This window comes from Sciurus vulgaris (assembly GCF_902686455.1).
Source record: "Sciurus vulgaris genome assembly, chromosome: 6".
Lineage (NCBI taxonomy): Eukaryota > Metazoa > Chordata > Mammalia > Rodentia > Sciuridae > Sciurus > Sciurus vulgaris.
The window spans coordinates 31229519-31246147 of NC_136466.1; the positions used below are offsets into that span (position 1 = coordinate 31229519).

The window sequence follows — 16629 nt, forward strand, 5'->3', positions numbered from 1 at the left end:
GGTGAACTTCAAAAACATGCCAAGCGAAAGAAAACAGATTAAAAAGATGATACATCACTTATGTGAAATTTCGAGAAAAGGTAAAAATTATAGTGACAGAAGCAGATCAATGGTCATCTGGAGGTGGAACTGCAAAAGGGCATAAAGTAACTTGAGGATGATGGAAGTGCTCTAAAACTGTATTATAGTGTGGTTTCACAACTATATATTTACTATAACTCATCTAATTGTACTATTACAATAGGTGACTTTATGGGGCATTAATTATGCCTCAATAAAGTTTTTTAAAAAATAAACTATATATTCACTTACCATTGTAGCCTTCAAGAACAGAATCAATAATAGGTCTTGCAGTTAGGTTATAAACATCAAGTTGTTTACTCTCTGGTCCAAAAACAGTATCAAAAGTAAATGTCTTTGGAGGTTCATTGGAAGAATCAGTCTTATGTACAGTGATAGTTCCCCTCATCTCATCCACACTGACAGCCTGTTTGTAACACATGGATTTTTCTCTCTCATTGAGGGGACGGCACCTAACAACGACCTTCACATTATCGCAGCTTTCCGGCTTCTCTGATTTATTGATCTGGTGGAGACAATATTTACAAATAATGATAACAACATTTGCTTTTGCCATCAACCTATTAAATTAATAATTTTAAAAGGGCTAAGTTGCCATTTCAGTGCCTTGCATATGTTAGGACTTCATAAGTCTTTGTTAAATGCAATTAAAGATCTTTTATGTACACAGAAAAAGCTTATTAAAAAGATATTAAGCTAGGCCTGGTGGTGCACACCTACAATCCCAGGGGCTTGGGAGGCTGAGGCAGGAGGATTGCAAGTCCAAGGCCAAACTCTGCAACTCATGGAGGCCCTAAGCAATTAGTGAGAGTCATTTCAAAATAAAAAACAAAAAGGGTTAGGGATATAGTTCAGTGGTAAACCCTGGCTTTAATCCTCAGTACCAAAATAAATAAAGAAGAAATATATTTTCTTTGCATGCAAAAGAGGGGAGAAAAAAATCTAATTTACATCTATAGTAAATGCAGAAAATGATTTAGTATATTATAGACTGTCTTTCTGCACAAAAGTCCTCGACATCCTGAGTTTCTTGCCTGTAGGAAAACATAACTGAGCATGGTTAATAAATTTAATTCAAGAATATAGTCAGTTCCTCGTTCCCCTGACACATCTAGGGGAACAAATTTTATTTTCTGTAACAAATTAATGAAATTGTTCTTAAATACAACTCTATTCAGGGCTTATCTTCTCTACAGAAGAGAACAGGAAGTTGAGGGTAAAAAAAAAAGTACAACAGCAAACAGAAGTATGTCTTAGTATGACTTAAATTCACAAAAACTTGTATATATAAAGTTTGTTTTTGAAATTTTACATGATTAAAATACAATTCTATTACTGAAATGAAGTTTAACAGTTCCATTGGTCATATACTTATCAAATTCCTATTTCTGATACTCTTCTAAACATTAAAAAGAAACACATATAAGCCACTGACTTTGAAACTATCATTGACAAGTAACAGATAATCCCAATACAACACATTTCTCTCCAACTCTACTGTCATTATGATAGTGTAGGTCACCATCATCTGGGCCCTTTACTCCTGCATCAAATTAGATTGTCCTACAGTCTGTCCACGGGAAGTCAGTGTCAACACCAATCTAATATTGACTCCTCTACTTAAAATTCTTCAATAGTTTCTCATAGATCTTAAGATAAAAATCAAAATGTTTAAGGTGGTCTGTCACCCAAGTCTACTTCTCCAAGCTTATTTCACAAGATACTCACTTGCTTTCTCAACTACATCCACCCTGGGTTTTATGGTCTTTTGTAGTCACCATGCTTCTTCTTTACCACTGGCTTTTCCTTGTGCTGATCCTTCTGCCTAGAACATTCCTTACTCACCTCTTCATTTAGATAACATCTACTTATCTTTCAGAACTCAACTCAATAGCCACTTTATCTGGGAACGCTTCTCTAATTAGGTCAAATGCTTTTATAGGCTCTCAGAGCACCCTGCTCTCTTTTCCAAGGACAAAATTTGACTTTTATTTGATTAATGTCGTTCTCTCTGTCTACACCAGAGATGCAAATGATAGTCAAGGGATTGAATTTGGCCCAAAAATTTCTTTTGTCTCATAGTATTTTAAAATATCAGTTGCTAAAATTTCACACACAATTTCTAAAGTCTCTTAAAAACAGTTAATCTCTTATTTTAAAAATAGATGATTTTATATCAATGTAGGCTAGCATTCCTACATGCCAACACTTTCCAATCACCAGAATCAACTTCTTTCTATTGTATGCCACCCATCCATTTCATTCATTGTCTTATCTCTATATGGTTTTCACCTTTACCCAAGAGTCTCTTTTTCCCCCCAATCTTTTTGCTCAATATTGTATCTTCAGTGCTTAACATCTGGTTGTTGCCCAATTTTGACTGAATTAATAATTTGAAAGCAGTAAATCAAAACAAATATAGAGTATTGAATGCTAGATGCAAAAACTGTCCTTCATCTCCTGTGTATTATCATAGTTCACCCTGATAAAAACCCCATGAAGAAAAGTTTCATTATGTAGGAACTAGGGACCCAGACATCAAATAATTATCCGAGGTCGCATAAACAATAAATAATTCGCCAAGGCTCAAGTTTTCTCCATGACCCTTTATTGGGCTTAAAAGACCCCCTTATTAAGAGAACGGTAACTGTGAAACCCTGAAAGTAAACGTACCACCAACCACACCTGCCCATACACACACAAAGACACCTACAGGTTATATTCTGCATGGTACGCTACAGCGCCACGAGAGGAATGACAGCTCGAACCTAAGGGAGTGCGAGTCAGGGCCCTGAAACAAGAACTGGCGACCTTCTCCGGGTCACTTTCCGGGGCCTGGCTCCGCCGAACGGACCCCACCAGGTGCAGAGCATCCAAACGACCCTCTGTGTCCGCCCCCAGACGCCCTACCCAGCGGCCAGGGCTGGGAGTCAGAACGCATCCTCTGGCAAAGCGCCTTTATGTCAAACGGCGCAGGCCCCACGGGATGCAGCAGGGACAAAGGCGACAGGGCCTGCTCCCGGGTGCTGCCCTAAGTGGGCTGGACCCCTACGGAACCTGGGCCCACCTGCCAGTTCCCTTAACCGCTGAGGCCGATGGGGTCCAGCCCTGCCCCGCCTCACCCGGGGCCCCCAGCCTGCTCCGCGCTTCTATGGCAACGGCCGCGCCCCCGAGCCAGGCCGCTGGGATGAGGAACCCTAGCGGCTGAGCGACTCTCCTCACCGGCATCGTGGCCCCCTCCCGTGTCCGGGAGACGTCCCCTCCCGGGGTGTAGCCCAACGACACCGGGTTCGCTGGAGAGGTTGGCCAGAGTCTACTAAAACACCTCCTTGGCGCTCTCCAGACTGCGGCTTCTTCGCCCAAAGCGTGCAGTGCGCAGGCGCACTCCGAGTTCGCCCCGCCCAATCCCGGGTCTCGGGCTCCCTCGGCCTCTTGAACTACGCCTGCGCGGAGGCTTTTCGAGTCCATCTCCTAGGACGCCCAGACTGAGGCTGCGGCTGCGCAATGCTGCCAATCCCCTGCGCTGAAGGATTGGTTAGCCCTGAGGCGGGATACCTGGCAGTCCCCGGCTGGGAAAAGGACTCCTAGGTCCCAAGGCCTATCTATCTATTGACACCCATAATATCACGAATATTGAAAACAACAATAGCGTTTGTACATTGTCCCACCTGGAAAGCTAAAGACCTTACATATGTTACCTCACTTGATTGCTAACTTGTTTATGACCTGTTTTACCATTAGGTGAGCTTAGAAGACTCAGTATTTTCGAGTCTATCTCCAGAACCTAGAAATTGAACTTGGCACGGGGTGGGATATCAATAAATAGTTGTGAAAGAACCAATGATACATTCTCTTTCTCTTTCTAGTCTCTCCCCTTACCATCAGTTCATTTGGATGTGTAACAAACATTTGGAGTTCAGCACAATCAAAAATGCAAACCCTCATCCCCTCTAAACGTGCCTCCCCTCTACCTTAATCCTCCACCTCATCCCCTCTAAACGTGCCTCTACCTTAATCCTGCTCCCACCTCATCAAAAAAAAAAAAAAAAAAAAAAAAAAAAAAAAAAAGGCTCCTTCAACTTCATCTCAATTACTTCAACTTCATCTCAATTACTAGAAGCTGAATTCTGACAGTCAGATCAACCTGCAGTCTCTTTTCACGCCCAATAGCCAATCCTTCAACAGACTATTGAACCTATCTTCAAAGTTAAGAACCAGAATATTACCACTTACCACCACAATCTTTCAGGTGCATTACTACAACAGCTCAGAACTAATGTCCTTGAATGCATCCTTGACCTCTGTTAGTGTACAGTCAAGCCTCCATATCTGTAGATTCTGCATTCATGATTCAACTAACAGCAAATCAAAAGCATTTGGGAAAAAAATTGCATCTATACTGAAAATGCACATTTCTCTTGTCATTATTCCCTAAAAAATATAGTGTAACTATTATTTACATAGAATTTATTTTGCATTAGGTATCTAGATTATTTAAAATATAGTGTAGGTTACATGCAAATACTGTGCTATTTTATAGAAGAGACTCAATCACCCACAGATAGAGAGGGATGACTATATTTTCAACACAGGAGCCAGAGTGATGGTGTTGAAACATGAATCAGATCTTATCTTTTCTCTGCTCCAAATCCTCCATTGATTTCTCATCTCACAGAGTAAAAACCACAAACCCTCCCTCCACCTCCTACCAGCCTCTCTCTTGCTTCATCTTCACCAGCCCCATCAGGCTTCTTGAACATTCCAGGCATGCTTCTATCTTAGCATGCAAAGGTTGTGTGCTTGCAGTAAAAACTAATGAAAATAATTATAAAGCATTTTACTTAGTGCCAGTGTAATGTTCTATGTGCTTTGTTTTCTCCTTAAATCATTTAAACCACACAATGACCTTTTGAAATAGGCAGTATTTAATATCCTTATTTTACAAATAAAGAAACTGAGGCATAAGGGCATTAAATAACTTTTCCAAGATCATATTTGTGGGCCATGATGAAGTCCAGCTTCAAACTCAGGCAGCCGGGAAGCTCTTCCCCTCAACACCTGACTTGCTCCCTCATCTCCTTCAGAAAATTTCTGTTCATGAGATATCTTCTCAGTGAGCCCTAACATGACCACCCTATTTAAAATTTCAACCCTTAGCCCCAGATCTTCTTATTTCCTCTCTCAACTTTATATTTCTCCATACTACTTATCATCATTTGATATGCTGAATATACTGGATATACATGCCAACTTCTTTGTTTTCAGTGCTCCACCACTGAACCACATTCCCAACATTTGAACGTGTGCTTTCATTTTCCTTGTGTATATACACCTAGAATTTTTGCATCATTTGGTACCTTTAATGTTCAACATTTTGAAGAACTTCCAAGTTGTTTTCTACAGTATTTGCACTGTTTTAAATTCCCACCAGCAATGTATAAGGTTTACAATTCTCTACATACTCACCAACACTTTGTGTAAAATAGTATCTCATTGTGGCTTTAAATTTTTCATTTCCCTGATGACTAATGGTCTTCAGCATCTTTTCATGTATTTATTGACTATGTATAAAATTCTTTGGAAAATGTTCAAATCTTTTACCCATTTTATTTGTCTTTTCATTGAGTTCTTTATATATTCTGAGTGCAAGTCTCTTTTCAGATATATGATATGCAAATATTTCCCCCATTTTGTGGGTTGTCTTTTTAATTTTGATGTCTTTTTTTTTTTTTTTTTTTTTTTTTCTTTACTTGGGATTGAACCCGGGGCACTTAACCACTGAGCCACATCCCCAGTCCTTTTTTATGTTCTATTAGGGACAGGATCTCAATGAGTTGCTTAGGGCCTCACTGAGTTGCTGAAGCTGACTTTGAATTTTTGATCCTCCTGCCTCAGCCTCCTGAGTCACTGGGATTACAGGCTTGTGCCACCACGCCTGGCTGCTTTGTGATGACTTTTGAGGTGCAAAAGTTTTCAATTTTGGTCAAGTTCAATTTCTATATTTTTTTGTCCTTGGGCTTTTGGTACAAATTTAAGAAACCATTTCCTAACCCATTCTTATGAAGATTTTCTCTTCTATGGGTTTTCTACTTTTAGCTCTTACATTTAGGTCTATGATCTAGTTCAAGGTAACTTTTTGTTTGTTTTGGTTTGTGATGCTGGGTATCAAACCCAAACTAGCCTTTCACATGCTAGGCAGGTTCTCTACTACTGAGTTCCCAGTTCTCAAATTATTTTTATATGTGATGTTACATAAGGATCCAGCTTCATTCTTCTGCTTGGGTCTCTTCCAGCTATCCCAACACAGTTTGCTGAAAATACTATTCTTTTTTCCTACTGAATTGGCACCTGTGTTGAAAATGAATTGTTCATAAAGTTTCATTTCTAGACTCTTGAATCTAGTTCATGACCTATACATGAATCCAAATGCCAGTACCACACTGACTACTGTGATTTTATAAGTTTTAAAAATCATAATAGTGTAAGTGCCCAACTTTATTCTTCTTTTTCAAGATTGTTTTGGCCATTTGATTTAGGGATTTACCTTGCATCTCCAAAGAAATTTCAGGAACACACTTGTCAGTTTCTGCAAATAGGCAACCAAAAATTTAACAGTGATTCTGTCAAATCCACACATCAAGGAGTTTGCCACTGTAACAATTTAAGTCTTCCAATCCATGAACACAGAATGTCTTTCCCTTTACTTACAGAAAAAAATGGATAATGTTCCACTTATTTTTAGTGATGTTTTGTAGTTTTCAATGTACGGGCTTTGCACTTATATTACATTTACTTCTAAATATTTGTATGTTGTTGTAAATGGAAATTGTTTTAAATTTCTTTTTCAGATAGTTCCCTGGTAATGTAGAGAAATCAAATTGACTTTTTTTTTTTTTTTTTTTTTTTTGGTACCAAGGATTGAATGCAGGGTGCTTAACCACTGAGCCACATCCCCAACCCTTTTTATTTTTTTATTTTGAAACAGGGTCTTGCTAACTTTCTTAGGGCCTTACTAAATTGCTGAGGCCATCTTTGAACTTGTGTTCCTCCTGCTTCAACCTCCTGAGCCACTGGGATCACAGGTGTGCACCACTGCACCTGGCTCAAATTGACTTTTGAAGTATATTGATCTTGTGCTTTGCAACTTTTCTGAACCTCTTTATTCTTCTAATAGTAGTTTGTGTGTGTATTTCTTAAGATTTTCTATGTGCAAAGTCATATCATCCAAAAGTACTGTTAGTTTTACTTCTTTCTGTTCAGTCTGGATCCAAACTTTTTCTTTCTTTTCCTGGTCTAATTGCTTCCTGTACAATGTTGAACAGAAATGATGACAACAGATATCCTTGTCTTAGTTGGGAAGCATTTGGTGATTTACTGTTATGGATGATGTTAGCTGTAGGTTTTCATAGATGCTCTTTATCAAGTTGGACAAGTTACTAATTTGTGGAGTGTGTTTTTTTATGAAAGGGCACTGGATTTTGTCAAATGATTTTTCTGGATCCATTGAGATGATTGTGCAACTCAATTGTCCTTTATCAGATAGTTATGTATACATGTGTGCGCGCACACACACACACACACACATACACATTTTGGGATATTAAACCAACATTGTAGTTTTCTTTTCTGGAAGTCTTTTATTCATTCATTTATTCACTGGTTATAGCATCAGGGTGATCCTGGCCTCATAGAATAATCTGAGGGTGGGAGCAAGTTCTTTTTAGAAGGAAACCAGTCCTACCATGACAGCCCTATTGTCATGACCTCATCAAATCCTAATTACCTCTCTGAAGCCTCATGTCCATATACTCTAAAATTGGGGATTAGGGTTTAAATTTATGAATTTTAAAGGGACACAAACTTTCAGTCCATAACAATCCTAGTAGACTAATACAACTCTTTAATCCACTTACAGTTAACATTATCAATACTATTGGATTTAAGTCTTCCATTTTGCTTTTTGTTTTCTGTAATGTCTTATGTCTTTTTGCTCTACTCATCATCTTTTTCATTTAGTTAATATTTTCTAGTTTAAACTTTGAATTCTTTCGTGGTTATTTTACTGTATTTTTGAGTTATTTTCTTAGTGGTTACTCTAGAGCTTATAATAATATATATCTTCATTTATCATAACCTATTATAGATTTGTACTAATTTAACTCCAGTGATTTATCTTTTCAATCTTTGAAAGAAGTTGAGAGAAAAAAAGAGAGCTAAGTTATTAGTTTGTTTTAAAAAAAAAATTGTAGTTTGTTACCTTAACCTTCTTATTTACTATTTTTATTTCTTTTCATTTTTCTGTGAATTCAGGTGACCATCTAACATTATTAGTATTTTATAATTCTGTTTTCTCTCCTTTCTTAGCATATTAATTACATTTTTAAAAAATTGTTTAGTGGTTGCCCTAGAATTTTCAATATACATTTAAAACTAATGCATTTAAAATGAATCCACTTCTGACTAACATTTTACTGCTTTACAAATAATGCAAGTACCTTATTACAAAGTATTCTTAATCATTGCTTCCATGCCTGTATCATTGCTGCCATTCATTTTACTTACCCATAACCTATGATTATAAGGGAAATAAATTTTAATTTCAACAAATTAGATTAGTTAAGAATAACAAAAGTTTATTTTACCTTCATATATTCCTTAATGCTGTTTTTTCCTTTATGTAGATCTGAGTCTATGGTCTATGTGATTTTCCTTCTTTCTGAAAAAAATTCTTTTTACTTTTTTTTTTTTTTGCAAGACAGGTCTACTTATGACAAATTTCCTCAACTTTGTTTGCCTGAGAAAGTCTATATTGCATTTCACTTTTTAAGGCTAATTTAAATGAATACAGAACTCTAGGTTGGCGGGATTTTTCAAATCCACACTTCAAATATTCCATTTCACTATCTGGCTTGCATGTTTTCTGAAGACAGTTCTGATGTGATTCATATTCTTACTCCTCCCTAGATAAGGGTACGCCCCCCCCCCCCTGGCTTATTTCAATTTTTTTCCTTATCTTTGATTTTCTACAATTTTAATGTGAACATCCAGATTTTTGTTTGTTTGTTTGTTTTTTGGCATTTATCCAGCTTGGTGTTCTGTGAGCCTCATAGATCTGTGGTTTGGCATCTGACATTATTTGGGGGAAAATTCTCGTTCCATTACCTTAAATATTTCCTCCTCTTTTTTCTTCTTCTAGTGTTCCCACATATTTTAATACTCCCATAAATTTAATGGGATTAAATTTTAACAGAATGTAACTTGTGTAAGGAAGTGTATAAATCACAAGTGTAGTCAGGCGCAGTGGCTCTTGCCTGTAATCCCAATGGCTCAGGAGACTAAGGCAGGAGCATTGCAAGTTCAAAGCCAGGCTCAACAATTTAGTGAGGCCCCAAGCAACTCAGTGAGACTCTGTCTTTAAAATACAAAAAGGGCTGTTTTGTTTTTTTTTTTTTTTTTTTTTTTTTTTTTTTGGTCTCTCTCTCCAAACTAGAATGTAAGTTTCAGGCATATTTTATCACTGTTGGCACCTAACACATAGCAGACCTTCAATAAATAACTACTGGGAAGATAAATGCATGAATGAATGAACTACCTTTTGAGGGAGTTATCATCACTTTTCTTAGAGAAGAGGTTAAGGAGACTCTGTGAGGTCAGACACACGCTGCATGTTGGGAATTCCATTTCAAACCTGTCTGACTGAGGAGCTGAGCTCCTGATGCTCCTCCACCTGTATCCCCAAACCTGTACTGTGTGATGTGTGGTCGGTGGGGCATGCATATCCAGGGTTCGTCTGGCCACTAGCTACCCCACATGCCATAAGTGGAGAAGAGGCTCACAGAAGGTCTATGCGGAGATGGGAGGAAAGGCAGGGGAGATCTCTCACTCACCTGAGCGCACTTTGTCTAGTCTAGCTGTATCCCAGGTGTGCGCCGCCCATTCCCCCGGGCTAGTTCCAAGACCCAGCGGCTCTCTGGTAAGAGCTGAGGGTGGGGCCCGCCGAGCCCGCCCCTATCCCGGGGTTCCCAGCTGCAGGGTCCCTTGCACTGAGCTATAAAAAGCCAGATTAAGCCACGACCCAGACATAGGATCCCTCCCACGCCATGGCCTCGGACGCGGGGCTCCCACCCGAGCGGTCGACCTCCGAGGAAAGCGCCTTCCAGAGCCCCGGAGGGTTTAGCCTTGTCCCGCCTTCTCCTAGCAAAGCCTCTCCTACCGCTCCGACCTCCAATGAGTTGCAGGCGGTCTGCAAGCCCGGAGCTTCGTCCTTCTCTGCGCCGTCGGCGAGCGGACCCCTGGTGTCCCAGCACTGGGCAGCGGTAGCTCAGCCAGCCATAGAGGCGGTCCCTGCTTCCGCTCAGGCCGGGTCCCCGCCGCCCGCACAGCAGTCCTCCCAGTCCGGTCGTCTTGTGCCCTGCGACTTGAGTGACCTGCTGGACGAGCGCCGGCTGCTCGCTCACCTGCATCTGGCCCAAGATCGCGAAGAGCGCCTGTGGCGGGGCGGCAAACCCCAGGTACTGGTCCCCCGGGTGGGGCCCCTCTCACCCGCGGACCGGCTCCATCCTCAACCACGCTCAGGTGCTCAAAACTCTGGAGGCCGGGCCCTTCACCAGGTGTGTCCTCCGCTCGCGGCACTAAGAGGTATTCACTGACTTCCCCCACCGGGAGGGAATTTTGCTAGTAAGTGCCTCCTAACAGGCCCTGTTGCATTTGGGGAATTACTTAGAATGAAAAGCAGGTGCCCTTGGAGTTGGGGTACCAAAGGGTGAGACGCTGGGTCTGCGAGAGACACTTACTCCCATCCCTGGATTAAGGTGAGGGGGCTTCTCATAGACCCTCTGTTCACCTTAAGCAGGCAGCTCCTGCTACTGGTGGACCCAGGCTGTCCCTAACCCAGAAATACCTCTGCCCTCCCTGCCCACCTTTTCAGTCAGGCTGATATCTGCAACGCCTTTGAAAGAATCGTGTTGTGGCTCCTGAAACTCGAGAACATCTTTCGCTTCTCTCAGACTACTTTTAACCTGGCTCTCACCATCTTCCACCGCCTCCTGGTTTCAGTGAAGGTAGGGAGGTCATGAAACTAACCTGCTTCCTATTGCTCCCTGAGAGGTGGGCGATCCGTAAGCATGAACCAATGCATATGAACTAAGTCACATGACCCGAGTGGTAGAGCTGGGACAGGAACCTCTCCATATCCTTCCTGGGCATTTGTCTGGGTGTCCTGTGATCCTCAGGGTTGGATTTGAGAACCAGAGGACCTAGTTGGGAAAGGACTTCTTGTTGAAGTAGGAAGTGCCTGTCTGGACCTGTTCAGCTGGGCTTGAGGCCAGAACAGGACTGTATTCCCACCTCCATCCGTCCCCTAACAAAGATACTAGTCACCAGTGGTTCTGAAATCAAACATTTTCATTGGTCATATTTAAAAGTGGCACCAGCTGGGTGCCCCATGGTAGAAATCTGTGATTCTACCTATTTGGGAGGTTGAGGCAAGAGGATGACCAGTTTAAGGCCAGACTTGGCAATGTAGTAAGACCCTGTCTCAAAATAAAAAGGGTTGATGATATGGCTCAGTGGTAGAGTGCCCCTGGGTTTAATGCCCTGTACTGCAAAAGAAAGGGGTATGGATTGTTTATTTGTTTTAAAAGAAAATCCCCACAGATGCTTTGCAACTTGTTTCTGGCATTTATAGTCTTCTCAAATGTGTTCTTACTGCAGATAAAAGAGAGGTTACTCCAAATTGTCACAATTACCTCCTTGAGACTTGCTGTAAAAATGAATGAAGAGGAGGAGGTATGCATCCCTGGAAGTCTGCACTGGGCTGCATTTGAAGGATAGGGGTATGACACTGGAGCACTTGGGTTTCCTGAAAGGCTTGGAAATGGTGCCCTTGGGAATGGTGGGCATTTTGGAAAAGGCACTAACCCCTCAGGTCCTGTGCTGCCCGCTGCCCTGGCCTTTTGGCTTGCAGACCCAGCCTCCACAAACTGGGAAGTACAAACGCCTGGACTGGCCTGGCCCAGCAAAGCCCGACCTCCTGGCACATATGTCTGATATCACTGGTAGATGCCATGTGCCACCCCCACCAAACAGAGGCATTTGCTAATGACAAAAAAAGGCTTCCAGAACCCATGTGGCTTAAAGTCCACCTCCTGAAACTGTCTAAGAAAGCTGATTGAGGCTTATGGACTTGGTTATGAACTTGGTCCTTGGGGACTGTGGGACCCTTCTCAGAGGGGTAGGAAGGCTATGTGATGGAGGTAGAGGAGAAACCCCTGATGAATGCTTCAGGCTGGCTTGCTTGGCCACAGTTTCACTGTTTTTCTGTTCAGGAGGAGACTCTTCCAATACCTTCCCAGACCTCCCCCACCTTCTGACCTCTTCTACTTTGGGGATGGGGAAACAATTTCCCTTTCCACTGGGTCTCCTTTAGCTGATCTCTAAGTCTGAGAAAGCAGGAACAAAAGACTTGTTTTCAATTCCAAATCTTCAGTTAAAAATGTTTTTAACCCTTATTCTCCCCAAAAGTTGTTTTACCTAATGAAAAAAATCAAGTAAATTACCTTTAAAAGAACTAACCCTGGAAGGTTATAGCAATATTTTATATACCTCAAAAAGCAGAACTAAATTTTTAATGTATTTGGTACATCAATATTTACTCCTAGACAAGTTTTATTGTTCCTCTGGACTAAGATGTCCCTCTGGAGAAAAGTCCTGTTTTTCCCAAAATGAAATCACCTTCAACATAGGTTGAAGGGAAGGTGTGACTAGCTTTAGTGCTGTAAAAACCACAGGAGGTTTTGTCAACATGCCTGCCTGGTGTGGACCAGCAAGCTCAAAAGCACAAACTTTATAAGTAGCCATGGAAGGAATCAGGAACAAGAATGGTCCAAATCCGTGGCTCCTGAAAACCTTCAAGTGAGTGCTTGTAGCTGAACACGGAAAATGGAACAGCTCCCACCCAGTCTCCAAAGCACCTTTGGGTCTGAACTGGCATGCCATTGGGGGATCAAGACCTGTTTGCAGAGGGTGACCATGTGACATGCACTACAGTGTCACAACTTCTGGGAACTTGACAGTCAAGATCTGATTTGCTTCTTTTAGAAGCATTTTCTGTGGCATGCCACTGGAAGAGAACTCTACTCAGATCGTGGATGCCCAATCCCCACGGGTAAGAAAACAAAAGCTACTATGACATAATGCAGGGCTTTGGCCTCTTTATTTTCTTTTTACAGTTGATTCCACACATAAAAGACTTCATAAAGCACTATGGCTCTGGCTACACCCCAAATGAGCTGCTGAAGATGGAGCTGGCTATTCTGGACAGACTGCACTGGGACCTCCACATTGGGACGCCGCTGGACTTCTTGACTATAGTAAGCATGAGGAGTTTGCAGAGTCTCCCTGAGACTCATTTGTGCCTTTGGAATAGCTGTTCACAACATAGGACAGCAAAGCACAGGCGTGCACACGTCCTTGCACATGCACCACGGTGAGGTGACCCATGAGGCTCACAAACATACGGGAGTGAAAATGTATCCAACACCATTCCACCAGACTCCCATTTCTGAAGGACATTAAGTTTACTTGACAAAGGTTTTTAAACGGCACTATTCTGGTGAGTTTCTCTTAAATACACACTGCAAAAATATTTAACTTTCCATTCTATGAATAATATACATAAATATCTGTCTGCTTTTGCTACACTTTACACACATTCACTTAGCTGTCTTTATTCACCTACAACACAATCCTTATTGAGGCTTTAGACCATATTGATCTGGCACTTAAAAAAATATCATACATTAGTTTGGGTTTGTTTTAGTTAGGGGAATGATCGTCATCTTCAAGGATATGATTCTGTTAGTAAGGCAAAAATTATGCAATGTGAAAATGTCATGGGATTTTGGTCTGTTATGAAGCATGGAGATTAAATTACTAAGGGATGTTTCATTATGAAAACTGGCCACTGTTGCCAAGTTGTAGTTTCTTCTAGTATCGAGCAGATACAAGTAACTTTTCTGCTACCTTGATCTTGAATAGGATGTTTCTATTTTTCAGACTTGAAACATTGTCATCTAAGTACTTTAGGCCTGTAAAGACTGTCACAAAGCAGACTGTCTTTTTTTTCTCTCCAGGGTTGAGGCTCCGGTTGGCCACAGAATGGGCATTTAGCCTCAAGCCCCTCATGGGGCCATGGGTAGGGATGAGAAGGGTTGGGCCACATTTGATGCTCCCTGAAGGAAACGGAGATTGTTTGCACTTTTGGTCATTGATATATGAAAAGTATGGGGTTTTCTGTTCTAACATTAAAAACCATGGTCTCCAGTTCCACGCCCTGGTGGTCCTGAGCCGGCCCCATGTGGTGGAGCTGCTGCCTCAGAGGAATCCTTCCCTCCACGTCGCGTCCCTGACCAGGCAGCTGCAGCACTGTATGGCGGGCCACCAGCTGCTGCAGTTCAAGGGCTCCACACTGGCTTTGGTCATCATCACCTTAGAGTTGGAGAGGCTCATGCCCGACTGGTGGACTCCTATATCTGATCTGCTAAAGAAAGCACAGGTAGACATCAACTTTGTCCCAGGCCTAGCTCTGAGTTTTGCCCCTTTAGAAGCATACTCTGCCCCTGAAAGGGTCCTTATGGCCCTTTTTGGCCCTTATAAGCTCCAGGAGATGCTCTGGCTTTGGTGATTCTGGCAAAAGTCTGCCTAGGGGCTCGGTATTCCACAGTCGGCCACACTCTGTGGACAGCAGTATGGAACACCTGTACCTTCACTGGATCAATGCAGGTGGTCCCTGACATTGAGAAATTTTATCTCAATGGCAACCCTTATAGCCAAGATAATTGAGTGTGGGGGGAATGTCCAGCTCAGGAGGAAGCAACCTTGAGCTTAAAATTGGTAATTGTAAATTGCAAATCCTTCTCCCCCAGTCTGAATCTATGGCACCAGGCCCTGGAGGGTCAGAAGCCCTATTGACAGATAGGTCAGGATGCGGCCGTGCAGTTAGACTCATGAGTTTACTGAGGTTGGGGAGGGGGATGTTCCTGACATGGTAGGATTAATGCTGTTGGGTTGGGTGGTTGTATCCTGCTTGGATCCTCAATTGCCTAATCTTTAGAACCTAAAGATGGTTCTGCTGAAGGTTGGCCACTGTTTTAACACAGGTCAGCTGTACTGAGCAGTACAGCTGCTGCAAGGAACTTGTAGAGCAGCACCTGAGAAGTTTGTATCAGCCTCCTGCATAGGCAGCTCTGTTCCACCCGGTGCCTTCACAGCATAGTGGGAACCCTCCATGCGTGAACTCCTATAAATTCTTTGGCTTTATGAATCCTGTAACAAGACAGGAAGAAGGCCTGGAAGAGCCACTGAGAAAGTTCCTTTGGCCCTAAGAAATTAGAGGGGAGGGAGAGGGTAGGTCATGGTCAGCAGACATAAGGGTGGTCTGACAAATACTACCTTGCCTTCTCCCCCCACCCCCACCCAGAAGATAATAAATGCATGCTCAAACTGCACTTGTTTCCTTCCTTCTCCAGCAAGGGCTGATTCTGGCCCCTCAGAGTTGGACTAAGAGGCCAGAGGGTGGGCCTTGCTTAGACCTGAAGGGCTGGGGCTGGTCCTGATCCTGACCAGTTTTTACTATTCTACATGCCAGAGCCAGCCAGGTCTTTCCAAATTCATAGTCCCAATCTCAGCTGCCCTGCATCCCCTTCACTATTGGGACAGTCTCTCCAGACCCATTTACCTTGATGTGGTCTTAAATCTTCTCCACAAGGTCTTGATCTTTTGAGTAAGCTTTGTTTAGGGTGCAGTTTAAGCACTGTTTTCCCTTTGTTACTCTGAAGCATAGTAGTTTCTTAGTCTAGTTAGAGGAATTTCATGCTAATGAACAGATTCCTCGGTAACACCTGTTAGGGGAAGGCAGCAGTTCTGAGCGCTTTTGTTGGGATAAAGGAGCAGGTTGTGAGGACCAGCCTGCTCCAACCACTGTGCTGCCAGGAGGAGGTTACTTGATTGGTTAGGGGAGAAGCCAGCTGCCTCTCTGAAGCCATGATACTATGGAGCCATTCTCTAAACTGTGGAGCCCAGCTGGCCAAGAGGCCAGCTGGGGCTGTGTCAGCAATGATGGGGATTTGAATGACTGGGACACACATTTAAAAGTCTCTCCACTGTGAACGGTTGTTTTCCTGAATGTGCTAAGCCATGGCGGGTGGGGGGCGTGGTATGCTACTAGGTCAGTATGGAAAGGACCAGATACACTATAATATCTATACTAGAGTCAGTATACATCTCTACCTTTTCTTGACACAAGTTTGCCTGTTGGAGCTTCTGTAAAAATAAACTTTAATTGCTTTCAACACTGTCTTGAATCTTATTTTGCATTATGGAGTACTGTGCGTTCAGATATCATGGAGTCAAATGCATTTGAAACACTCCTGGCTCCTATCAATAACTATCCTCCAGGTAGATCCTGGGAGGACCAAAATGAGAAAATAGGAACTGGGGTTGGGGAACTGACAGGCTTAAAGAGTGGTATGCAAACATCCCCATTGAGGG

At 42.3% G+C, this 16629-nt stretch overlaps 2 protein-coding genes across 6 annotated transcripts in view; one reads left to right on the forward strand and one right to left on the reverse strand.

The window, feature by feature from the left end:
- KIF3A (kinesin family member 3A) overlaps nucleotides 1–3549 on the reverse strand; it is a gene marked incomplete at its 5' end in the record, with an annotated part of 44284 nt that extends 40735 nt beyond the window's left edge. For 3 of the 5 annotated variants that reach the window (XM_079144133.1, XM_079144131.1, XM_079144132.1), the window contains 2 exons: nucleotides 313–586; nucleotides 3304–3437. In XM_079144133.1, coding sequence (XP_079000259.1) covers nucleotides 313–586; nucleotides 3304–3309 — 280 coding nt within the window. Of the gene's footprint in view, nucleotides 1–312; nucleotides 587–3303 lie in introns of all 5 variants that reach the window. The other 2 variants (XM_079144130.1, XM_079144134.1) reach the window with 2 other exon arrangements.
- Nucleotides 3550–9561: 6012 nt separating this feature from the next.
- CCNI2 (cyclin I family member 2) lies at nucleotides 9562–15355 on the forward strand (the record flags this gene model as incomplete). Its single annotated transcript, XM_079145114.1, is given in 7 exon segments — nucleotides 9562–10691; nucleotides 11013–11141; nucleotides 11794–11868; nucleotides 13311–13451; nucleotides 14357–14635; nucleotides 15240–15300; nucleotides 15303–15355. Coding segments are annotated over 7 exon segments (1248 nt in total). The 5' UTR covers nucleotides 9562–10181.
- Nucleotides 15356–16629: the final 1274 nt, after the last annotated feature.